General features: G+C 41.8%; 2 protein-coding genes across 7 annotated transcripts in view; one reads left to right on the forward strand and one right to left on the reverse strand.

Moving 5' to 3' along the window:
• Positions 1-14,453, reverse strand: part of LOC138759452 (MBT domain-containing protein 1-like) — a 64,034-nt gene extending 49,581 nt beyond the window's left edge. Inside the window, exon 1 of the mRNA XM_069929910.1 lies at positions 13,930-14,453. The gene's annotated coding sequence lies outside the window, so the exon portion shown is untranslated. The remainder of the gene's footprint in view (positions 1-13,929) is intronic.
• LOC138759450 (C-Jun-amino-terminal kinase-interacting protein 4-like) overlaps positions 14,447-26,707 on the forward strand; it is a 159,195-nt gene continuing 146,934 nt past the window's right edge. For 2 of the 6 annotated variants that reach the window (XM_069929903.1, XM_069929904.1), the window contains exon 1: positions 14,448-14,980. In XM_069929903.1, the coding sequence (XP_069786004.1) occupies positions 14,471-14,980 (510 nt within the window). In that variant the 5' untranslated portion in view covers positions 14,448-14,470. Of the gene's footprint in view, positions 14,981-26,707 lie in introns of all 6 variants that reach the window. The other 4 variants (XM_069929900.1, XM_069929902.1, XM_069929905.1 and 1 more) reach the window with 3 other exon arrangements.

A 26,707-nucleotide genomic window follows, 5' to 3' on the forward strand; every position in this document is an offset into this window, starting at 1 on the left:
AACTAACAACTGGACCAAAGCTCTGTTAAGCTTTATTCTTGTACTATGTAATAAACTGATTGTGAAACCGAATACCTTCTCCTATCACTTCATTCAACGAGCACGCTGGACTCAGACGACACATAGACTTAATTGAGTCTGACACTTTCAGGAATCAGGTTTTCCTATCTGTTAAGAGACCTGGAGGATGGGCATTGAGCTCCAGCAGACCCTGCCTATGGGTAAAGTGTTTTTTGTTTTCTTTTTTTCTTAATTAGTTATTTGTCCTCTGTTAGTAGGGTCTTGTTTTTTTTTTATGTTAAATAAACGTGTTTTTTTAACCTTTTCATATGTTAAGTTTCTTTGTGTGTTTTTTTTAGTTATTTTGTGTTGTGCGGCAGGGGGAATAAAACCAGTCTCAGAAGAAGAAATGTTAATATACTTGAATTTAATTGTTGTACTGTGAATTATTGGAACTGTCTGAGTTTACAAAAATCATAAATAAAATATTCCCAAAAAAAGCTTCCTATCTGTTGATGTTACCCTCACTCTAACTCAACAACACTGTGTAATAGAGTTCATTGTCATACACATTATACAATGTGTAAATACATTGAAATTCTTACTTGCTACAGGAAAACAGGTACTTTGTTTTAAAAAGATAATAAATACAAGATAGATAATAAATATTCACTGTTACCACTGCAAGAAAAAAGTCCATCTACAATAGTAGAACACCAAGGTCTTCAGACACAGTAGTTGAAGTAAAAATACTCTTTATTTTTGCTATATAAAGTACACTATTTGACCTGCTGAGTTTCTCCAGCATTGTTTTTTTTACTGCACCAACACCAGTGCAGACAGTCCTTTTGTGGACTCGGAGTAGTTCATGATTAGTATGTCAAGGGAGGATCAAGAGCCTGATAGTTGTTATTTTGTATGCTATTTTGAAACAAAAAAAGAAAAATGAATCACACACATATAAATGACAGAGGGTAGTGTGGGAACAAGACAATAAAATACAAGTCAGGTTCAGTGCAAACCTTTCTCTCCCTCAAGTGACAACTCAGACATCGTTCTTGGGCAGGGAAATGGGAAGCGAACAAAGTGAATGCTGAATAACCTCAGTGAGGGGCTCACCTTCCCATATTCAAAAAGTAGTGCCAACGCCTGCAAAAAGAATTGATGCTAGCCAATTAATAGCTCCTCAGCTATGCTTGCTTTTTTCGTAGGCTACATGAAGCAATCCATGCTGCAAGCCTATCAGGCAAAGCCCCTCGATTCTTCCTCCACTACATTGACGATAACTTTGGTGCTGCCACGTGCATTCATAAGCTCATCAACTTCATCCACTTTGCTGCCAACTTGCACCCCGATCCCAAATTCACTTGGTCCATCTCCAGCAACACTCTCCCTTTCCTCAATCTCTCTGTCTCCATCTCAGGAGACAGACATCTTCTACAAACCTACCGACTCCCACAGCTAACTCAAGCAGACCTCTACACATTCTGTCCGCTGCAAGGATTCCATTCTATTCTCTCAATTTCTCTGTCTCCATCACATCTGTACCCAGGTTGAGGACTTCCATGCCAGAACATCAGAAATGTTCTCCTTCTTCAAACAACATGGCTTTCCCTCTACCACCATCAACTCAGCACCCACCCACATATCCACCATTACCCGCACATCTGCCCTGGTCTACTCCACTCCCACACACAAGGACAGGATTTCCCTTGTCCTCACCTTCCACCCCACAACCATCTGCATCCAACACATCCTTCTCTGCCATTTCCACCACCTACTAATATGGTCCCACCACTGGACACATGTTCCCCTCTCTACCTTCTACAGGGTCTGCTCCCTCCGTGACTCCTTTGTTCACTCCGCCCTCCCCACCAATCGTATCCTTGGTACCTACCCCTGGGGTGACAGGAGATGCTCCACTTGTGCCCACAACTCCATCTCCACCATTTAGGCCTCAAACAGTCCTTCCAAGTGAAGCAACATTTCACTTGTGAATCGGCAGGGGTCATCTACTGGATCTGATGCTCCCATTGTGGGAGATCACTTTGTTGAGCAGCTTGGCTCTGTCTGCTACAATAACATCGATCTCCCAGTGGCCATCCATTTCAATTCCCCACCTTATTCCCTTGCTGACACATCTGTCCATGGTTGTTTCATGCACTGCCAGAATGAGATCACCCATAAATTGGAGGAACAATACCCCAACTCCATCTGTGCAACCTCCATCAGGATGGCATTAACAATAACTTTTCTGGCTTTCATTAAACCCCCCCCCCCAACTCACTTCCTCCCCTGTCACTACCCCCAGCTCTGTCTTCATCTCCTTTCACAGAGACAAAATCAATTCTCACCTCATCATATCCAATGCACACCTTTGTTGGTCTGGACTATTTCCCCTCAGCCAACACACCCTCTATTCTGAGATTTCCTGTTTTTTTTTACTTATTCTTTGCTTATTCCTTGAATAAGGGCTCAGGCCTGAAATGTCATCTGTATGTCCTATAGTCGGTGCAAGACCAGCTGAGTTCCTCCAGCATTTTGGTTGGTTACAGGCCCATTTAGCCATGGACAAGGAGAAAATTTTTGAAGCAATTATTACAGTAAAACAGGAAAATTTTGAGCTGATAAAGGATCAACTGCATGGACATCTTCAAAGTACATTGTGTTTGAATAACTTGATTAATACTGTTCTAAAATAACAAGGCTGATGAAGGAAGTGTGGCCTTCAGATAAAAGGAATGGAATTCTGCTGGGTTCTCATCTGGGTCTTGAGTTTCCACACATAAGGTTAGTAAAACGGAGCCCATTGAAGTGTTAAATGAGACACACAGCACAGAGAGGAAAATGGCTTAAAGGCAAAAACAGAAAAGTGGAAAATACTTGTTTTTCAATCTAAAGGAATGTGTTATCCCCCCCACAGAACAGTGCTGTGACTTCAGCTAGCTTCAATATGTGTTTGGGCCATTTGGAAATGGCCCAAACCTTGGAGACAATAAGTAGTGAAGAGTATAATCATAGTCTGCTATAATACATAGATCGGCAGGCTGAATGGCAGACAAAATTTAACAGAGAAGTATGAAGTGAAAAAAAGTAAGGAAAGAAATATAGATTAATTAGTGCAGTTCAAAAGATTTGCAGGAACAAGTATGATTCAGGTGTTATGTCCATAAATCCTTGAAAGTTACAGGGCATCTTTAAGAGTCTGGTCAGTCAAGCATACGGTTTCTTTCATTTTTTTTAAATAGTGGCAGAGAGTACAAGAGCAGGGAGGTAATCTTGTACTGGTTTTAAGAAACAATTCAGCCTACAATATTGTGTAGTTTTTTTTGTCACCTAACTTTGTTAGGTTCCCAGAAAAAAAAGTGCAGAAATCATTTACTCAAGTGAAAAGCTGGAGCAATTTCCCTTGGAACAAAGAAGAGATTTTTTTGAGATTTAATGGAGAAGGACAAGATCAGGGCTGGTGTTGGGGGAATTTGAGGAAATTTGTCCTCGGTAAGATTGGAAGAACAGAACCACGTTTAAAAGTCTGGACAAAAGATTAAAGGAATACATGAAGAAAATGATTTTTTTGTGCACAGAATCACCAAAACCTGGAATTTGTACCTCATAAAGGTGGTTGTAATAAGAGGCTAAACTCCAAAAAAGGAACAGAGAAATGGCAGGATAGCTTGACCGGGAGTTGCTTCAGACTCAATTAGCCAAATGGCTGCTTTCATTGATGCATCTCATGCAAGATCCTGTAATTCCATGCTGTCAACAGGTGATTTGCTGCCATCTCCCTCCTGGGGAATGCGGAATGGGCAATATACCCTGGCCTTAGCAATGATGTGCGTACCTCAACCAATGAATTAAGGGGGAAAAAACTAGTTACTGGTGCAAAATGCAGGACTGGATACGAGGAAGAGATTAAAAACACAATGCTATGGAAATTAAGCAGGTCAAACAGTGTACTTAATACAGCAAAGATAAAAATACATAACCAACGTTTTGGGCTTGAGCCCTTCATCAAGGTATGGAAAAATGTCAGTAGGCGCCCAAACAAAATGGAATGGGGGAGTAGAGAGAGGAACACAGTCCCACATGCAGGAGGTAATGGATACGGGAGGGAGGGCACATCAGCAAACAGAGGAAAGGGAGATGACTCTGTGAATGGAGAGGGAATGGGGCAGAGAGCTGGAAGAAAGAAGACAAAGGGAAAGGGGGGGAGGAAGAGAACAGAAAGTGGGCTAGCAGAAAGTGGAGAAGTTAACATTAATGTCATCCAATTGTAGAGTACCCAAGTGGTCTTGGTTGGACAGTACATGAGGTCATTGGCAGATATGACAGCATGGAAGTGGGGAGCAGAATTGAAATGGTTGGCCACTGGGAAATCCCTGTAAATGATTCAGACAGTGCTGGTGCCCCTTTCACCCCACCATTTTGATCAGCCACCAGCCTACATTTTGTCATACCTTTATTAAGGATTCAAGTCCGAACCGTTTCTTATGTATCTTTATCTTTGCTACATAGGTACACTGTTGGCCCTGCTGAGTTTTTCCAGCACTGTGATTTTACTTCAAACACAGTGTCTGCAGACTTTCGTTTCTTTCTCCAGATGAGACTTACTTACAGACCAGAAATTCAATGTACTTGTTTTGGATGCCTGCATTTGTTTGAACATCGAACAGTAGAGCACAGTACAGGCCCTTCAGCCCACAATGTTGTGCTGACTTTTAAACCCTGCCTCCCACATAAATCTCCACTTTAAATTCCTCTATATGCTTGTCTAGTAGTCTGGTAGCTAATGAACAGAAAATTCTGCTTGAACATTGTTTCATCCAGTACAACTTTAAAAAATTTTATTTTTGTATTTTTTCCATAAATATACAAATCAAAATTTTATTTTTACAAAATATATAGATATAAATAAATGTGTGTATGTGTGTATATATAAAACTTTTTCTTACAAAACAAAACACAACAGCCCCTTCCCTCCCACCCCTTTTCACAGTATAAATCTGTATACCATCAGGGATTACACTTGGGTTTAAAAAAGAAAGTCTTAATTGTGTAGGTTGCTTATATTTTTATAATAGTAGCACCTTTTTTATTTATATTTGGGCCCCTATATGATCCAAATATGGTTGCCATATTTTTATTAATACGTCATATTTGTTTTTTTTAGATTGTATGTGGGTTTTTTTCCATAGGAATACAACTATTCATCTCTTTCTTCCATCATGCTGTCTGTAGAAGGGAGTCGGATTTCCAAGCAATTGCAATACATTTCTTAGCCACAGCTAAAGCTATTTTAACAAATGAAATTTAGTGAGCATTTTCTAATTTCTCTTTTAAGTCTTTTACTTCTATATCTACAAATGTTTCTCGTTTTTCCATATTTTCCACTCTTTTTGCCAATTCTGATATGGCCACTTCCATTTTATTCATTCTTTCTTCTGCATTCTTAATTCTTCTTTTTATCTCATCAAATTCTTGTAATTGCCATTCTTTCACTGATTCCATATATTCTTTAAAAAAAAGATACATCCATTGTCTTGCTTTTCTCTTCTTCTTCCACTTCTTTCTGTTCTTCTTCTTCTCTTCCTCTGGGTTGACCATCTGTTGTTTCCTTGTTTTCTTTTTACCCTCTTTTACCAGGTCATCGGGAGTTCGGGGCCTAGGCAAGAGTCCACAGCCAGGGCATGTGGAGCTCTGCAAGCCACACATGTCAACGCGCCACATTTGGCCTCCCCTGAACGGATCTAGAAGGAGTGAACATTTTAAATAATGCAAAAAAAATGCCATTGATGCAGGTGGTCTAATATAAAAGGGAGGGATAATATTTCAGATCAATTAAAATAATTTGCAGTTTATAGCACCTTTCAGTTGAAAAATGTGCAGTACAATACCACCAGTAGCAAAGAGAAATAAAACCAGCTCATTATATACTTTAGAATAAAACAGGAAAGTCTGCAGACGCTGTGATTGAAGTAAAAACAATACAGATATTGGAAAAAGTCAGCAGGTCAAACAGTGTACTTTACATAGCAAAGATAAAAATGGATAACCAATGTTTTGAGCTTGAGCCCTTCAAGATATGGGCAAAATGTAGACAGGTGCCTGAATAAAATTGATTTTTATTATTTTTAAATTTAGACATTAAACACCATAACAGGGCTTTTGGACCTCGGGACTGTACCGTCCAATTTACACCTCATTAACCTACACTCCCAGTACATTTTGAACAGTGGGAGGAAACCAGAGCCCTTGGAAAGAACCCACACAGACAAGGGGAGAACTTGCAAACTCCTTACAAACAGCATGGGATTTGAACCCTGGTCTGGTTCCAATCGTTGGCACGATAAAGCCATTGTGCTAACTGCTAGGCCAACCATGCTATGGTAGGAGGGAGGAGAGAGGGAAGGAGCACAGGGCCACAGGCAAGGGGTAACAGGTGGATAAGGAAGGAGGGCACACCAGCAAACAGTGGATGGCTCTGTAAATGGAGAAGGAATAGGGAGGATAGCTGGAGAAAAGAAGACAGGGATTGGGATGAGAGGGAGAACGGAAAGAGATCTAGCCGAAGTGGGAGAAATCGATGCTAATGCCATCTGGTTGGAGAGTGCCCAGATGAAATATTAGGTGTTACTCCTCCAATTTACGGGTGGCCTTGATTTGGTAGTGCACGAGACCATGGAGAGACATGAAGTGGGGCACAGAATTGAAATGGCTGGCCACTGGGAGATCCTCATCACTGATGTGGACAGAAAGAAGTTGCTCAGTGAAGCGATTTCCCAGTTTGCATCCAGTCTCTCCAATGTAGGGAAGAGTTTTACAGCACAGAAAGCTTCCCTTTGGCCCACCATGTTGATTCTGACATTTTTTTCCCCATCTTCATTAATCTCATTAGGTACTTATCCCAAGATGTCTTACCTATTTAAGTGCCTATCTATGTACCCTTGAAATGTATAAATATATCCAATTCTACCACCAACTTTGGCAGTGAGTTCCAGATATTGATCATTATCTGAGAAAAATCAAACTTGCTTCACAAATCTCCATTAGAATTCCTGCCTCACACCTTAAACCAATGTCCTCTTTTTTGATATCTATTACCATAGGAAAGATTCAGAATTAGAATCATAATTTATTGCCATGAACAAGTTATGAAATTTGTTGTTTTGCGACAGCATTATAGTGCAAAGGTTCACATTATAACCATAAATCTGACCATTTACTACCGGAAACACAAGCCCAGCCGATGCAGTCTCTCCTCTGAACCAAAGTCCTACAATGCAGGCAACATCCAGGTCAATGTTCTCTACATCCTCTCCAGTGCAACTTCATAGATGCAGCAATTAGAACTGCACACTATACAAAAAGTACAGTCCCTCTGTAAACGAATCTGGGGTTTCCTCATCAGCAGATTCCAAGCAGTGCTGATCAGTAGGTTCACTTCCTCCTTGCTGACTTTGATCAACAATCTGACTTTTTCCAACATCTTCTTGTTGCTAAAATCTCTTTATTCCAGAACCATTTTTATAAATCTCCTTTGTAACCTCATAACATTTTCACATCCTTGTTAAGTGTGGTAAACTTAGGTTCAAAATTTATTGTCATGAACAGGTCACGAAATTTGTTGTGAAATCAAAGTCCAAACATTTCTAAAAACTACATTTCAAATTAAATAAAATAGTGCAAGCAAAAGAAAAAGACAAAGTGTTTGTGGTTCATTATTCATTCAGGAATCTGAGGGCAGAGGGGAAGAAGCTGTCCTTGTGCTGCTGAGTGCTTGTCTTCAGGCTCCTATACCTTTTTCCTGATGGTAGCAGAGTGAAGAAGACAAGGCCTAGATGGTGGGGTCCTGGAGGATAGAGGCTGCTTTCTTAAGAAACCGCCTCTTGTCGATGTCCTTGATGGAGTGAAGACTGGTGCCCATGATGTCACAGACCAAGTTAACAATCCTCTGGAGTTTTTTCCTATTTTGAGTGTTGGCACCTCCGTTCCAGACAGTAATGCAACCAGACAATGTTCTCCACAGTACACCTGGAGAAGTTTTCAAGAGTCTGGTTGTGATAGTACAGATCTATCACAATGTATATAGTGTATATAGTTACTGTATCTAGACTGTGCTTACAGCGATTGGCTGAGAGCTAAGCCACGCCTACTGTCTGGGCCTTAAAGGGTTGTGTCCCTAGCCAGGTCGGATCATTCTGGACTGGTCAGGGGGGCGTGGCAAGATGGCATAGGGAGCGGACGTGCATTCCCGGTCTCCCCCAGGCAGTTATATAAATACCCGTTTTAAGAATATTTCTTTTCTGTTAAAAGTCTTTGTTTTGTTTATCAATTGTTTTTAGTTTAAAATGGCAACAAAGATTAAGGAAAATAGAGTTCAAATACAGAACAAAACTACACTCTCCGACTTTGGAAGAAACTCGGCCTACTTGCCCAGACAGAACCACAGAGTCAAGGCTGGAATTTTCTTAAGAACGGAGCTCATTAATTGGACTGTCGGATAAGCTGGCCTTGGACACCCCTCTGAAAGATGTTTAAAATGGCAACAAAGATTAAGGAAAATAGAGTTCAAACACAGAACAAAACTACACTCTCCGACTTTGGAAGAAACTCGGCCTACTTGCCCAGACAGAACCACGGAGTCAAGGCTGGAATTTTCTTAAGAACGGAGCTCATTAATTGGACTGTCGGATAAGCTGGCCTTGGACACCCCTCTGAAAGATGGTGATGAATATTGATTTGAAATGTTTTATGAAGATAAATTGCAGTAATTGGCATTGGTTGCCCGTGAGTTTTAAAAATCCAGATAACATTAAAGTTTATTAGTGATTTTTTTTGGATGGAATATCGGAAGGATGAACTTATTATCTATAAATACAGAACAAAATTACATTCTTTGACTTTGGAAGAAATTTGACCTATTTGCCCAGACAGAGCCGGAGTTGGTGCTGGAATTTTCTCAAGAACAGAACTTATTAAAGTTGATTTCGGACTCCTTTTTGAAAGATGGCGACAAATGTTGATTTGAAATATTTGAAATATTTTCTGAAGATAAACATTTATATGGAACTCCTTGACCTGCAATAAGGTTTATCAGTGATTTTGTTTTGGATGGAATATTGGAAGAGTGAATTTATTATCTGTGAGTATGCATACATTGCAAACAGATTTTAAGAGTTTTGAAAAGGTTTTTTTTAAACTAAACAACAAGATCAGTTTAATATTGAGAAAATTGGAAAAAACGGAAACTTTATTATTAAATTTGGAAATTCAGTAGAAAGAAACTATGAACAAGATTGATGATTTATACAATTAAAGTCGAAGGAGCAATGTCCAAGAAGAGTTAAAAATTTTGAATAAGTTTTTCTTGAAAATAAACAATAATTTCAACTTAACATTGAGAAGATTGACAAAGTGGAAAATTTGGTATTAAATTGGGAAACACAGAAGAAAGAACTTATGAATAACATTGATGCTTTAGAAGATCAAGACCGAAGGAATTATGTTCAAGAAAATTTTAAAAGATTTGAAAAAAAAACTTTTTTTTTGAAAGTAAGCTATAAATTCAACTTGAGACTGAGAAGAATGGAAGATTCGGTGTTGAACTGGGATGTTCAGAGGTGTTTTAATTCAGTGGATGAAATTCAGGAAGACTTGAAAAAAAAATTTTTTTTTAAACTTTTACTGATTGTAAACAATGTTTAACTCAGTGTTGGGAGGGTGGAAAGGGTGCAAAATTTAATATCAAGTTTGGATTTTCAAAAAAAAGAATTTAAGAATAAGATTGGTTATATTGATGGACCGGGGTTTTATGGATATAAGAAATGATGATTTTTCGGTTTATACGTGTATTTTGTCTGCCTGGGGGGGGGGGGGGGGGGGAGGGAGTGGTACTTCTGCTCCCGAAAGTCATAGGCCACTTGTGGTTTATACCACACCCATTTGGGTTTTTGGGAATTAACCACCACAAGGTGGTTTCCTAAGGGGTTAGGGGAGGTGGGGGGGGGTGAAAATTTGAAAATTATTTAGTATCTATTATGTAATATTATACTAAGTCAATTTGAAATGAATGTATGAAGATACTATAAATAAATTTCGTAAAAAAAAAAAAAATTCTGGACTGGTCGGCCACCTGTGAAGAGCTCCTGTCTTTTGCTAATAAAATTGTAGAGCTCGTCGAAAGAACCAAAGCCTTGGTTTGGATCAACAAGTCTTTGGTTCTTTCGACAAGCTCTACACTGGTGACACACCAAATCTCTTCAAACTCCTCATGAAGTAGTCACTGGCGAGCCTTCTTCGTGCTGCCCCTACATCGCTTTTTTTAAAAATTCTAGTCCTTTCAAAATGAATGCTAGCATTGCATTTGCCTTCTTTACTACTGACTTGGCCTGCAAGTTAATTTTTCGGGAATCCTGCACTAGGACTCCCAAGTCCCTTTGGACTTCCACTTTCTGAATTCTATCCCTTTAAAAAAAATAGTCTATGCCTTTGTTCCCACTACCAAAGTGTATGATCATAACATTCCCTAAGCTGTATTCCATCTGCCACTTCTTTATCCATTTTCCCAAATGGTCTCAGCCCCTCTGCAGACACCCTGCTTCCTCACTACTCACCCTCCACCCAACTTTACATCGTAGCTGATCTGGCCATCAATTCCATCATCTAGACACTTGCATACGATGTTCAAAGTAGTGGACCCAACACTTACCCCGAGGGACAACTGAAATGACCCCCACCAAACACCATTGCTCACCGGCAGCCAGCCATTTATTCACACTCTTCTGCTTGCACCTCTTCTGTAATACCATGGGTTTCTATCTTGTTCTGCAGCCTCACATGGGGCCTTCTGGAAATTCCATTTGCCTTCTTGATTACCTGCTGCACCTATAAACCAACCCTGTGTGATTGGTGTACATTGTACAACTACCTCCATATTTATTTCTTCCATTAGGATACAAGTCAGGAGAGAATAAATGAAAGGATTCATACCCGGAGAGAGAGAATAACACAAATGGTGTGGTACATCACAGAACTGCTCTTTTAACCTCTTCACTCATTTTTGATCCAAAAGCAACAGCTCCTCGATAGTGTTGGTCATTATTGCGACTTTCATAGGTGGAAAGTGAATTGTGCCTGTTGTCCAGGAATAGTGCCTGGCAGTATCTTTTGGAGCCTGACTCCTTACCAGTCCTTTCACTTCCTGAACATTGTTTAATGCACAATTCCACTTGTTTGAAACTTACAAAGAAGAGTGTGGTAACCTGTCTAAATTACTACTGGCCAGTGCCTCTCACATCCACATTAAGTATTTTGAGAGGCTGATGTTGAAGGATATCAGCTCCTGTCTAATTTGCCTACCACCACAACAGGAGACATACACTTTCTGATGCAAGACCAACGTATGGCGGCACTACCAAAGGTGTTGTAACTGCAGCACTGCCACTGGTGCAGACCCAAGATTTCGGAAATTGGAAACACGTCACTGCTCTGAAGGGTTCAACCACCTGGTTCCAATGCTGACCCCTTAAACAGCCTAATAAAGGAGCGAATGGTGCTTGACAGTAAAATCCTGTGACCGCAGGGTCTGTGCTCAAGATGGCAACCCGTGCTTGGTAGCGCCCACGAAGGTTTGCAGACTCTTGGGACCAGCGGACTGGTCTAGGGCACCAGAAAAGGAGAAGCAGAGATGACGACCCTGCAGGACTGTGACCACGGCAAGATCAGTGGCTGAGGGAGCTGCATGGGCTATTGGAGATTGGCCCATGGGAATCAGGAATTGGTGCCGGATTCAAGAGGGGGCCGAGGGCAAGAAAGACTCCCGAAAGCGCTTGGGTTCTGAAGTCTTCCTGATCACGTCAGAGGTTTGGACCCGGAGATCGGGTTGTCAATGAACTTATCAGGATTCTGTGCGGCTAAAGAGGCTGCGAGAATGCTTGAGGTGAACCCAAGGACTCAGTGACTCTGAAGAGACTCTCTTTTGCTTCCCTTTCTCCTATTGTCAAGGATGACTCCTTGTTTGCCTTACAGCAGACAAAAGTTATATATCATGTATATTACATTTTTAATGTATTATTATGTGATAATAAAAGGAACCTTGAACGGGATGACAGCAGATGCCATCTCACTGGCTCGACACAAAGCCCTGAACCCCTGGTCAGCAAAGACACGTACATCAGGATGCTCTTTAACAACTGCGGTTTGGTATTCAACACCATCATCCACTCAAAAGTGATCAGCAAACTCCAAGACCTGGGCCTCAATACCCCTCTGTGTATTTGGATCCAGGATTTCATCACCTTCAGCCCCCATTCAGTGAGGATTGGTAAGAACTTCTCCTCCACAATCTCCATCAGAACCAGAGCAATACAGGGCTGTGATCTTTGCACCCTGCTCTACACCAGTGACTCTGTGGATCAGTTTGTCAACAACACCATCTATAAATTTTCTGATGATATAATGGAAGTGGATTGTTTAAAAAGGGCCGATGAGTCAACATACAATAGGGAGATTGAAAACTTGGCTCGAAGGCCTACTAACAACAATCTCACTCTCAAATGTCACCAAAAACCAAGGAGCTGTGTGGATTTTACGAGGAGAAAACCAGAGGTGTTCAATCCAGTGATCATTGAAGCATCAGAGGTAGAAGTGAGAACAAATTTAAATTCCTGGAAGTCCTTATCGCGGAGGACCTTTCTTGAACTCAACATATGAATGCCACTGTGAAGAAAGCAGGTCAGTTACTTTCTCAGGAAATTCTGGAGGTTTGGCATTGAAAACCTTGGCAAACTCCAACAGATGTGAAGTGAAAAGTATATTGACCAGCTGCGCCACAGCCTGATAATGGAGGCACCAATACCTCTGAGCAGAAATCCCTGCAAAAGGTAGTGGACACAGCCAATGAACTTATCAGGAGTACATCACATTAGGAAAGACTATAGGTGCCACAAGACTCGTACCACCAGGTTCAGGAACACTCGTTACCCCTCCACCTTCAAAATCCTAAACAAACTCAATTAGAGACTAATTTAGGACTCTTACTTTGCACACTTATTAGTGCATTGCAGTTTGTTTACATTTCTTTTGTCTACTTATCTTTCCTTGAATAGTTTTTTTGCACTAAGTAGAAAATTTTCCTTACCTGCAGCAAAAAAATTCTCAGTTGTGTGATATCATGTATGTACTCTGATAGTCAATCTGAACTTTGACTTTGTGCATTAAACCACTCAGCAATCTTGAATGAGATTTATCAAGAGAACGAATGTGGAATGATATTATGATTCCTATGCTCTCACCCCACCCTACTCTCTTTACACTGACTACTCTTCCCACATCCCCAGTCTAAATGAAAGGTTGATAGACCCAACGTATGTGGAGGGCTCGAGGCAAGGAACCTTTGGAAGCTGTGGGCTGCTGTCAGGAGACTCGAGCCAGGCTGCGGAATGCTGGAGACTGGCTCAAGATTGGCTGAAGGGGTACCAGATATCAGAACCGGAATGCAAAGGGGTGCCAATGTCCAAGATTTGGATCTGGAGCTTGGGTTACCAATAGTTTAGACTGGACTCTGAGTGGCTGTGGAGGCTGCAGAAGCACTGGAGACAAATCTGGGGGACTCTCTTCTGCTTTTCTTTCTCTGATTGGAAGAAAGAAGCGTTTCAAGCAATTGCTGCCGATGGCAAATTACAGCAGACAAAAGCAATTTCATGTAACATAACCCTTTTTCATTACAATGACAATAAATTGAATCTTGAATCTTAGATTTGGAGCCAGTGCTGAGGAAGTTCACCAGGTTTATTCCAGAGATGAGGGGGGGTTAGCCTCTGAGGAGAGATTAAGTCATTTCAGACTGTACCTGCTGGAATTTAGAAGAACGAGAGGGGATCTTATATAAATATACAAAATTATGAAAGGCAGAGATAAGACATTACTCACATTGGTAGAGAAGACTAGAACTAGGGGGTCATAGCCTTAAGATTCATGGTTGTAGATTTAGGACAGACATGAGGAACTGCATCAGATCAGCCGTGATCTCATTGAATGTGGAGCAGGATGGATGGTCCTACTTCTTACATTCTTTTTCTCCAAGGATGCTGCTCAACCTGTTGAGTTCCTCCAGTATATCTGAATATTATGTTGTATCGAGATGGAAGGTAAACTATGCAGACCATTTTGTGTCTGTGAGATGGAGATAACCATGGTTCGACCCTGAACCATGCTCATCACGCTTAAAAAAGGAAACAACAGCATACATGAATGTCAAACACCTCCCCGCTGCAGTCAAGACGACCCCATCTGGCTTGGTTCTACCACGTGATTGGGGGAGGCGCTCTTGTTTTGGCGAGGGCCGTGACGTCAGCCTGCAGCGGGAGCGGGGCAGGGCCGCGGTCAGTCTCCAGCGGGAGCGCGCGGGCGGCGCCACCGCGACGTCATGCTCCTGGCGGGAGCGCGCGGGCGGCGCCACCGCGACGTCATCATGTCCCTGGCGGGAGCGCGCGGGGGGCCGGGCACCGCCGCGCCTGTGGCTTCGAGCCGAGTGCGGCGTCAACACAAGAGGCCGAGAGCGCGGCAGCGGCGTGAAACGCACCCGCAGCTGAGGCGGCGGCGAGGAAAATATTATTTTCTCCTCACCTTTGACGTGGGTCAATTCGTTTACCTGCTCGCAAATCCAAAAAAAAAACTGCTTAGGATGGAGCTGGACGACGGGGTGGTTTACCAGGACGACTCCAACACCAACGTTATGTCAGAGCGGGTGTCGGGCCTGGCGGCCAGTATTTACCGCGAGTTCGAGCGCATGATTCGCAAGTACGACGAGGACGTGGTGAAGGAGCTGATGCCGCTGGTGGTGGGCGTGCTGGAGAACCTCGACGCCGTGTTCGCCGAGAACCAGGAGCACGCCGTGGAGCTGGAACTGCTGAAGGAGGACAACGAGCAGCTCATCACGCAGTACGAGCGGGAGAAGGCCCTGCGCAAGCACGCCGAGGAGGTGAGCTCCTACCTCCCATCCCCCCCCTCCCCTCCCGGGGCCGAGCCGAGCTCTCCTCCCGCCTGCCGGTTCAATCAGGACGAGGCCCGTTCGGAGCCTTTCAGCCGGCGTCGAGTCCCCGCCCGCCTCGCCCTGATTGGACGGGCGCCGCCGATGAGAGCCCGCCCCCTTTGCGCCTGCTGGACGGGGATTGGGCCAGCGGGCTGTTTGTCAAGCCGCCGACGTTTAGTTGTATCCGATGGCCTGGATCTTCCCCTTTTCAAAACGCTCTTTCTTCAGTGGGATGTTGTTAATGGTGCCCGACAGCGTGGAGAGGTTGCGACGCTTCCCCAGTGAACTGGAACGCTATCATCAGCGTGAACAAGCGCGACGTTGGTTGCCAGCCAAATCTTGGCGCTGCAATCCCCTCAGAGCCAAGTTAACTTGACAGTAAAACATGAAAGTCTGCAGATGCTGCGGTTGAAGTAAAAACGCAATCCTGGCGAAACTCAGCAGGTCAAACACTACTTTGTAAAGCAAAGATAAAGATACATAACCTATGTTTCGGGCCTGACCCCTTTAACAAGGTATGAGCAAAATATTCGGGCGCCTGCCTACATTTTTTTCATACCTAGCTGAAGGGCTCAAGCCTGAAGTGTTGGTTATGTGTCATTAGCTTTCCTACATAAAGTACAGCGTCTGACAAGCTGAATTTCTCAAGTATTGTGTTTTTATTTTAGCTCCTAACTTGTTGCGCAGAGCTTTCCGCACCCTTTTAGTCCCACTTCCTTCCCACCGTCCGCCCAACTCAAAACAAAACTGGCAAATCCCATTCTCTTCGTTTGTTGAAGTGGAAGTTTGCTGCTTTTCTGCCATTCACTTCCCCAACGTCTTCACTTTGAATCTCAGGAGACTATTTAGCTTTATTACAGAGAAATCGTTTTGGACGTTATTCCTAAAAATAAAATCCTGACTGAAACAAATTAAAATTTTGTTGGCAGCTCGATGTTTAAGCGAGCGTTTCGTGTAGCAGGGATGACAGTATAGTTTTTCTTAATTTGAGCAAATTTGTGATTTTAAACCACTGCGACATTTTTGTAAGTTCTTGGCATGACTGTGCTTCAGAATTGGTGGAAGGGTTTGAGGATAATAGAATGTTGGTTATGTTTTACGTTAGTGATTAGAATTTTGTGCTGATAAATAAAAGTAAACAGTTCTCTGGGTATGCAGTTACTGTGAATGAAAATCCAAATTGCAGATTATCACATCTGTCCATATCTCTAGTCATTCTTCAATCTTGATCCAGTAATGGGTTGCAATAGTTTTACAAGCAGTCAACAGTTGTGTTTCTTGCTGTTACAGAAGACCGGCCCCAGTCTTAATTTGTTTTTCCACAAGCTTTCTTCGTTACATACTTTCAGAAATCGGAATGAACAAATGTTACCTATCCTGTGAGAGGGGGCTCAAACTTGTTAGATTTTGAATAACTGACAAGTCATGGGATCTTCTTCCTCCAAGCAGGAGAGCTAAAAGATGCTTGATTTGATGTGTTCTCTAAAGAGTTTGCCTCTGATATGAAATTTGACTAGATTTTGACCCCAAAATGAAATTGATTGCTCAATTTTTTACCAGTGCCAGAACACCTTCACGTTAGGATATTTGGCAGTCAAGTTCTCTTGTGAGCTGTTATCAGAGGTAAACCTAAAATCAGTTAAGTTTATTGCTGCTTTGGTTGAACTAAAGATATAATAGCATCTTATTGCTGTAGAGTTAACTCCCTTGACAAAATCACTGCTGGCAAGTTCTAGACCATTCATTGCTTAATTCACTTGGAATACTCAATGAGATTCCATTCACATTGCATTAAATCTAGAAAATTCATCAAGGCAGCAGTTATTCAAGGTATTCATATGTCTTGACTTCTCGTTGAATTAAGCATGGCCAATAAATAATGGTGGGGAAATGTGTCTATACAGTACATCTGGAAATCATTTTCAATATTTGGTGTTTTTTTTAATGAAATTGATATCGTAGGCCATGGGTAAACAGAGTGCCTTACACTTTTCTTCCCAGAACTAGTTGAGGGGAAAAAAACTTGGTTGTGACCACAATCTGGAATTCTTCCCTAAACCAGTTTCAACTGTAGCCTTCTCCATAAAACGAGCCTCCCTGCAGCAGTCAATAGCCATTTTTCAATGATTTGTGATTACATTTTTGTTCAATCACATGTTAATGAAGTAGTTGGTTTGTTCAAGGTGCCAAATATTTTCCTCATCAGAAATTAAATTGGTTTTGTGCAAAAGGATATCTCGTTCTCTCTCACAGAACTATTTATTTACTAGTATGCCCAATCTTTTTCCATTGTTTTTCGCCTTGCATCAGTTTCTTAGCTTAAAAAACTTCTTGGTGTGATTAATTCTGTTCATGAATGAGCATCTTGCAACTTAATATATTGTTTTATCCTCTCTTTTGGCATTATATATGTTGAATAAATAAAATATTCTTCTGTGATTTTGATTATATTCCCCTTTTATCCCACATGAGCAAACACTGTTTCTCCAACATCGAACAGTGCAGAAACAGGCCACCTTGGCTCCTCTAGTCTGTGCTAAATCATTGTTTTCCTAGTCCCAATGACCTGCACCCAGGCCATAGCCCTCCCTATCTCCCATCCATCTACCTGTCCAAATGCTTCTTAAATGTTAAAACTGAACCTGCATTTACCACTTCAGCTGGAAGAGTTCCACTCTCCCACCGTCCTCTGTGTGAAGATCTTCCCTTTTGTGTTCCCCTGAAACTTTTCCCTTTTCACCCTTAACCCATGTCCCCTAGTTTGTATCTTACTTACGCTCAGTGGAAAAAGCCAAACTACATATACTCTGTATATCTCCTTCACAATCTTAAATACCTCTATCAAATCTCCCCTCATTCTTCTACTCTTCAGGGAATAAAGCCTTAACCGGTTTAACCTTGCCCTGTAACTCAGATCCTGAAGTCCGGACAACATCCAAGTAAACTTTCTCTACACTCTTTCCATCTTATTGATATCTTGTAGTTAGATGCCAACAAAACTGCACATTATACTCCAAATTTAGCCTCACCAATGTTTTATACAAATTTTAACATAACATCCCAACTCCTGTATTCAACACTTTGATTTATGAAGACCAATATGCCAAAACCTCTCTTTACAACCTTATCTACCTGTGACCCCACTTTCAGGGAATTATGTATATGTATTCACAGATCCCTCTGTTCTACTGCACTCTTCAGTGCCCTACCATTTACCGTGTATAACAAATTAGAGGAACACAAGCACGTTCTGTCTCGTATGCACATGTTGAAGACCACTTGAGTAATTAAAAAGAAATTCTGTTGCCTTTGTCTCTCTATAGGTCAATTCACCCCTGTAGCATTGCAATCCTTGCCAATATAGTGGATGTCTACAGTAGTGCAATACACAAAAGTGCTGGAGAAATTCAGCATTTAGAGAAAACAAGTTAGGAAGCAACGTTTTGGGTCTAATCCCTTTGTCACAGTATGAACAAAAAGTAGGTAGGTGCCTCAATAAAAAGGAGAGGGAGGGAAAAAGGGTCAGTGGGAGGAGCACAGATCAAAATGCAAATGGATGTAGGTGGGCTGACAGAAGAGAAAAAAGCTGATGGGGGAAGGTGTAGTTCTCTGAATGGAGCTGGAGAAAAAGACAGGAAGATGGAAAAAGAGAGAGGTGGGGAGGGGCTTAACAGAAGCTACAGGTCAACGTTGATACCAACTGGTTGGAGAGTGCCCAGAAAGAATATTAGGTGTTGTTCCTCTAATTTGTGAGTACCCTCAGTTTGGCAATGTACATTGATGAAGAGCCAAGCCCTAAACATTGGTTACCCTGTACTTCCTTCAGATGCTGTGTAACCTGTTGAGTTTCTCTACTACTTTTGAGTATTGCATTTCAATCACAAGTTCTGTAAACTTTCCTGTTTAACTCTATTCACTGTAAATTGTCTAATAACTTTGAATGCCATTAGTATATTTTCTAATCTTTCCTTGTAAACCTTTTGGTGCATCATTTCCATGAGCACCATCCTTCCTAAAGTGAATGTAACTAAATACAATTTCAGCTGTTTAGCCATTGTGTTGCCTCTTACATTTGTATTCTGTGGTAATAAAACAGTATTACAGTATAGGAACAGACCTTCCAGCCCACAATATCTGCTAATTCCACCTGTTTGCACATGGTCTACATCACTTGATGTCCTGCCTGTCTAAATGTCTTTTAAAGGTTGCTATTGTATCTGCTTCCACCATCTCCCAAGGCACTGTATTTCAGGCACCTGTCATTCTCTGTAAATTTAAAAAGAATTTTGCCTCACAAACCTTTAAACTTTCACCTCTGTCTTAAAGCTATGCCCTCTCGTATTTTACATTTCCACCCTGAATAAAAGATAACCTTAACTAATCAATATCTCTCGTAACTTTACATGCTTAGATCAGGTTGCCACTGAGCCTGTGATTTCACCAGAGAAAAAAAGTCCAAGTTTGTACAACTTCTTATTGCTAACAATCACTTGTCCTGGCAAATCTCTTCTGCAGCCTCTCTCAAGCTTCTGCATCCTTCATGTAGTATGGCGACCAGAACTGCACACCAAATATGGCCAAACCAAAGTCTTATACAGTGCAGTATAACTTCCTGACTTTTATACTCAATGCTCTGATCAATGAAGGGATGTATACCATACTTCTTCCATACCACCCTATCTACTTGTTGCCACGTACAGAGAACTATAGCCTGACACCCTAAGATCCCCTTGCATGAATTTTCTAAAGGTTTTCTACTTACTATAAACATTCCATCACAAATGAACCCACACATGAAAGACATTTCATGGCCCTCTTGAGCTCTCCTAGTCACTGTTTGTTCTTTCCTGCTTCCTTTGTATTCCATAATAAGTCTGTCTGATTTCAGCATCCTAAACTTTTTCTTCCATTTTCTTTCTGACTAAATTTGCAACATCACTCATCCCCAAGGTTTCCCAAACTTGCTGTCCTTGCTTCATCACAGTGACAGGTCAAATGTGGGCTTTCCCAATAACATATTGTCCAATCGATGTCTCTCAGTTCTTACCTAATAATATAGCAATTCTACTTCACCAAATTTAGCATTTCAACCCAACAACCAGTCTAATTCTTATCCATACCTCTTTTAAAGTTTAGTTATGATCACTTTTCCCAAAATACTCTCTAACTGAAACTCTAACTAGGTTCATTTTCCAATACAGGGTCTTGTATGACCTCTTCCCTGGTTAAACTATCAATAGAGTTACACAAGAGACTGCAGATGGTCCCTGTCAATATTGGGGAAGTTCAAGTCATCTTCTCCACCAACTCTGGGATTCAAATATTTCCATATTCTACCTTTATCTTCTGCTGGCTATTGGGAGGATTAACGTGTAGTCACCTCAGTGATTATGCCATTCTTATTGCAGAACTCGTAATGCCTCACTGGATGTGGCCCTCCAGATGTCCCCTCTCACCACATCCACTTCTTTAACATTCCTCTCACTTGCATCAGAAATCTTGTAATGCTGGATAGCTGAGCTGCAATTCCTGCCCTTCTCTCAATCAAGCCTGACTTTAATTTGCTAGAACTTACAAGTGAGATTGTAATTTGTTGTCTTCAATACAAATGGTTGTAGAACAGAAAGACTCAGGGGCTCAGGTATGTAGTTCAATGAAAGTAGTGACACAGGTAAAAAGAGTGGGGAAGAAGACCTCAAATGGAGCATTGTGTGCAGTTTTGGTCATATAACTATTGAAAAGATGCATAAAGGTAGAAAGGATACAGAAAGGATTTCCCAGAATGTTGTTGGGACTGGCGGGTTGAATTTTCGGGAGAGGCTGGCACTCTTCTTCCCGTAGCATTGGAGGTTGAGGGATGGTGGCCTATAGAGGTTTAAAATAATGATGTGCATAGATAAAGTAAATAGTCTTCATATTCTCAAGATAGGGGAATTGAGAACCAAGAGCATAGATTTAATGTATTTGGATACAAGGTATTTCAGTAAATAAGATATTTAGACAAATGTATGCATAGAAAGGTTTACAAGAACCAGCAAATGGGACTAACCTGGGCAGACAAATTGGGCCAAAGGGCCTGTTTCCGTGCTATAATAAGCTGATTCTAAATTCTGTCCTGGCAGTCAGTGATACGATGTGGTCTTGTTACCATCTAAACATTGCAACAATCATCTAAGGTTGTTTTAGGGAAGTGGATCTCACAGGTTCCAAATGTATGAATAGTTACATTTTTAATTTAGACATTTAGCACAGTAACAGGCCATTTCAGCCCATGAGTCCATGCTGCCCAATTTATACCCCATTAACCTACATTTTGGACAGTGGGAGGAAACTGGAGCCCCCGGAGAAAACCTACACAGACACAGGGAGGATATGCAAACTTCTTACAGGCAGTGCAAGATTCGAACCACGATCCGGATTGCTGGTGCTGTAAAGATGTTGTATTAACAGCTACGGTAACAGTGTATGGTAAATTAAAGACAAAGTATTATTTATTGCATGTTGCTGAAAAAGGAGCCAATCTTTAAGCATGAAACCTTGATTGTTTCTAATGTGCACTTTGTCATTGCATAATGTGGAATAAAATCAAATTTGTAAAACTGAAGGAATGTTAAATTGGAAACGCCTGCTCAAAAATACAATCCTTGTACTTTGTAACCAGAAATGACTGTTTCCATGAGACAGATTTTCTCTCTTTGCTACCATGTTGACCCTTGAGGCTGGATCTCTAAATTTCATTCCTATATTAGGCAATCTGACCTAGAACATTTTAAAATAAAGTCACTGGCTTCAGATTTGCATTAATATAAGATTGCCATAAAACTACAGTATTTTGAATCTTTTCTACACATAAATAATTTACACATTATTTTAAACTTCATTGGATGTGTAGGATCACAAAATTATAAACAGCTTGTATTGGAATTTTATGAAAAGTTCTGTGCTTTTTTGTGAGTACATTTCTTTGAGGTTAAATTAAATTGCATTAATTGTAGCGCAAGCCAACTGCAGCTTTTGAGACACTGGACCTGATCTTTACAAAGGTTTTAGCCAAGTGTTTGGGCTTGAACATGATTGCAAAACTGCAAAAAGGTATTTGCGGTGCAGTATTGACATGGTATAGTTTATGACTATATTCCAACTGGTGTGTATAATTTTGTTCGTTACTGTTGATGATGTTTTATAATGTACAGTCTCAATCTTTGTTTTCAATCTAAATTTTTTTAAATTGTCTTCAAGTCATCATTTTAAGATATTAACCACTAGAAGTTTTAGAAATTTGGACAATTGCATTTTTTTTTTGCATTACACGTTCCATACTGACACATTAGATTTTGCCGATATCCGACTTTACGATTGACATTGAGTATTGATATTGGTAGCATATTTTGTTGCCTTAATTTGAATTGTAAAACCCATGAAAGAATGCACTTGGATCACATTGGAGCAGCAGAATGTTTACAATAATGCTTTTAAACAAGTACAGTGGCCAGTGAGGTCAAACAGATGGTCCCTAGCACTCACTAGTCATTTATCACAATTAGAATGAGGGATCAGGCATAATCTGTGGTGAACAAATGGGATCAAGGAAAACGTTTAGTTGAAAGTAGGGCATCTAAGATGACAAGGGCTCATATAGACCAGTGGACTAGTAAGTTTGTGGGATCCAGCAGTGAAAGTATGAAAAGCTCAAAACAAATAATAAAAGTTTCTATGGATATATAAATAAATAGAAATCGGAATTCATTGTCATGAACAAATCATGAAATTTTTGTCATAGCCACCCACACTCCGTCATAGCCACCCACACTCCGTCATAGCCACCCACACTCCGTCATAGCCACCCACACTCCGTCATAGCCACCCACACTCCGTCATAGCCACCCACACTCCGTCATAGCCACCCACACTCCGTCATAGCCACCCACACTCCGTCATAGCCACCCACACTCCGTCATAGCCACCCACGTTCCGTCATAGCCACCCACGTTCCGTCATAGCCACCCACGTTCCGTCATAGCCACCCACGTTCCGTCATAGCCACCCACGTTCCGTCATAGCCACCCACGTTCCGTCATAGCCACCCACGTTCCGTCATAGCCACCCACGTTCCGTCATAGCCACCCACGTTCCGTCATAGCCACCCACGTTCCGTCATAGCCACCCACGTTCCGTCATAGCCACCCACGTTCCGTCATAGCCACCCACGTTCCGTCATAGCCACCCACGTTCCGTCATAGCCACCCACGTTCCGTCATAGCCACCCACGTTCCGTCATAGCCACCCACGTTCCGTCATAGCCACCCACGTTCCGTCATAGCCACCCACGTTCCGTCATAGCCACCCACGTTCCGTCATAGCCACCCACGTTCCGTCATAGCCACCCACGTTCCGTCATAGCCACCCACGTTCCCTCATAGCCACCCACGTTCCCTCATAGCCACCCACGTTCCCTCATAGCCACCCACGTTCCCTCATAGCCACCCACGTTCCCTCATAGCCACCCACGTTCCCTCATAGCCACCCACGTTCCCTCATAGCCACCCACGTTCCCTCATAGCCACCCACGTTCCCTCATAGCCACCCACGTTCCCTCATAGCCACCCACGTTCCGTCATAGCCACCCACGTTCCGTCATAGCCACCCACGTTCCGTCATAGCCACCCACGTTCCGTCATAGCCACCCACGTTCCGTCATAGCCACCCACGTTCCGTCATAGCCACCCACGTTCCGTCATAGCCACCCACGTTCCGTCATAGCCACCCACGTTCCGTCATAGCCACCCACGTTCCGTCATAGCCACCCACGTTCCGTCATAGCCACCCACGTTCCGTCATAGCCACCCACGTTCCGTCATAGCCACCCACGTTCCGTCATAGCCACCCACGTTCCGTCATAGCCACCCACGTTCCGTCATAGCCACCCACGTTCCGTCATAGCCACCCACGTTCCGTCATAGCCACCCACGTTCCGTCATAGCCACCCACGTTCCGTCATAGCCACCCACGTTCCGTCATAGCCACCCACGTTCCGTCATAGCCACCCACGTTCCGTCATAGCCACCCACGTTCCGTCATAGCCACCCACGTTCCGTCATAGCCACCCACGTTCCGTCATAGCCACCCACGTTCCGTCATAGCCACCCACGTTCCGTCATAGCCACCCACGTTCCGTCATAGCCACCCACGTTCCGTCATAGCCACCCACGTTCCGTCAAAGCCACCCACGTTCCGTCATAGCCACCCACGTTCCGTCATAGCCACCCACGTTCCGTCATAGCCACCCACGTTCCGTCATAGCCACCCACGTTCCGTCATAGCCACCCACGTTCCGTCATAGCCACCCACGTTCCGTCATAGCCACCCACGTTCCGTCATAGCCACCCACGTTCCGTCATAGCCACCCACGTTCCGTCATAGCCACCCACGTTCCGTCATCGCCACCCACGTTCCGTCATCGCCACCCACGTTCCGTCATCGCCACCCACGTTCCGTCATCGCCACCCACGTTCCGTCATCGCCACCCACGTTCCGTCATCGCCACCCACGTTCCGTCATCGCCACCCACGTTCCGTCATCGCCACCCACGTTCCGTCATCGCCACCCACGTTCCGTCATCGCCACCCACGTTCCGTCATCGCCACCCACGTTCCGTCATCGCCACCCACACTCCGTAACATTACAATATTAAAAAAAAAGTGCACAAAAAATAAGTCATTGTCTTTTGGTTCATTGATTATTCAGAAATCTGATGGCAATGGGTAAGAAGCTGTCGTGCCATTGAGTGCTCATCTTTAGGCTCCTGTACCTTTTTCCAATGGTAGCAGTGAAGAGGGCATGGGTGGTGGGGGTCTTTGAGGATAGATGCTGCTTTTTTTAAGACTGAGGTAAGAAAGTGGCTGAGGTAAGGAAAGAGCCTACAGAAAACAATGTTTTTTTTTTTTTTTTTTAAATTTTTTATTTTTCACACCATAAATCACAATAGCCATGATATACACTTTTTCTTTTCCACACATTTACAGTGACTTTTTCTCCCTCCCCCCTCCCTCCTCCCAAGCCACCCCCCCATCCCCCCCCCCCTCTCATCCATTTTAGTTATACAATCTAGGTTGTATTAATTCAGTTAGACAATGTTGTCATTCAACAAAAATACACCAGAAATTCTACTGAGTCCATTCTTTTCTTCTCTTCTCCTTCCATCAACTTAGGTAATGTTTGTTCCCGGTAGGTTTTCGCTATTGTATTTAATGTAAGGCTCCCATACTTGTTCGAATATTTCAATATTATTTCTTAAACTATATGTTATTTTTTCTAATGGAATACATTTATTCATTTCTATATACTATTGTTGTATTTTCAAATTATCTTCCAATTTCCAGGTTGACATAATACATTTTTTTGCTACAGCTAGGGCTATCTTAACAAATCTTTTTTGTGCATCCTCCAAGTCAATTCCAAATTCTTTATTTTTTATGTTACTTAGGAGAAAGATCTCTGGATTCTTTGGTATATTGTTTTCTGTTATTTTATTTAATATCTGATTGAGATCATCCCAAAATTTTTCTACTCTCTCACATGTCCAGATTGCATGAATTGTTGTTCCCCTTTCTTTTTTACATCGAAAACATCTATCAGATACTGTTGGGTCCCATTTATTTAACTTTTGCGGTGTAATGTATAGTCTGTGTAACCAATTATATTGTATCATACGCAGCCTCGTATTTATTGTATTTCTCATCGTTCCAGAGCATAACTTCTCCCATGTTTCCTTTTTTATCTTTATATTTAAATCTTGTTCCCATTTTTGTTTAGTTTTACCATTTGTTTCCTCATTTTCCTTTTCTTGCAGTTTAATATACATATTTTTTATAAATCTTTTGATTAACATTGTATCTGTAATCACATATTCAAGGTTACTTCCCTCTGGTAAACTCAAGTTGCTTCCTAATTTATCTTTCAAGTAGGATCTCAGTTGGTAATATGCCAGCGCTGTATCTCCCGTTATATTGTACTTATCTCTCATTTGTTCAAAGGATAAGAATCTACTTCCTGAAAAACAATTTTCTATTCTTTTAATCCCTTTTTTTTCCCATTTTCTAAAGGCAAGGTTGTCTATTGTAAAAGGGAGTAGCTTATTTTGCGTCAATATTAGTTTTGGTATTTGGTAATTTATTTTATTTCTTTCTACATGAATCTTCTTCCATATATTGAGGAGATGGTGTAATACTGGAGAAGTTCTATGTTGTACCAATTTTTCGTCCCATTTATATAATATGTGTTCAGGTATCTTTTCCCCTATTTTATCTAATTCTAGTCTCGTCCAGTCTGGTTTTTCCCTTGTTTGATAAAAATCTGATAGGTACCTTAATTGTGCGGCTCTATAATAATTTTTGAAGTTTGGCAATTGTAAGCCTCCTTGTTTATACCATTCTGTTAATTTGTCTAGTGCTATCCTCGGTTTCCCCCCTCTCCATAAAAATCTCCTTATTATTTTCTTTAACTCTTTGAAGAATTTTTCTGTCAGTTGTATTGGCAATGCCTGAAATAAGTATAGTATCCTTGGAAAAATGTTCATTTTAATACAGTTTATCCTTCCTATCAGTGTTAGTGGTAGCTCTTTCCAATGCTCTAAATCGTCCTGTAATTTTTTCATTAGTGGATTGTAATTGAGTTTAT

The sequence above is a fragment of the Narcine bancroftii genome, chromosome 3 (genome assembly GCF_036971445.1).
Source record: "Narcine bancroftii isolate sNarBan1 chromosome 3, sNarBan1.hap1, whole genome shotgun sequence".
In the NCBI taxonomy this organism is placed as follows: domain Eukaryota; kingdom Metazoa; phylum Chordata; class Chondrichthyes; order Torpediniformes; family Narcinidae; genus Narcine; species Narcine bancroftii.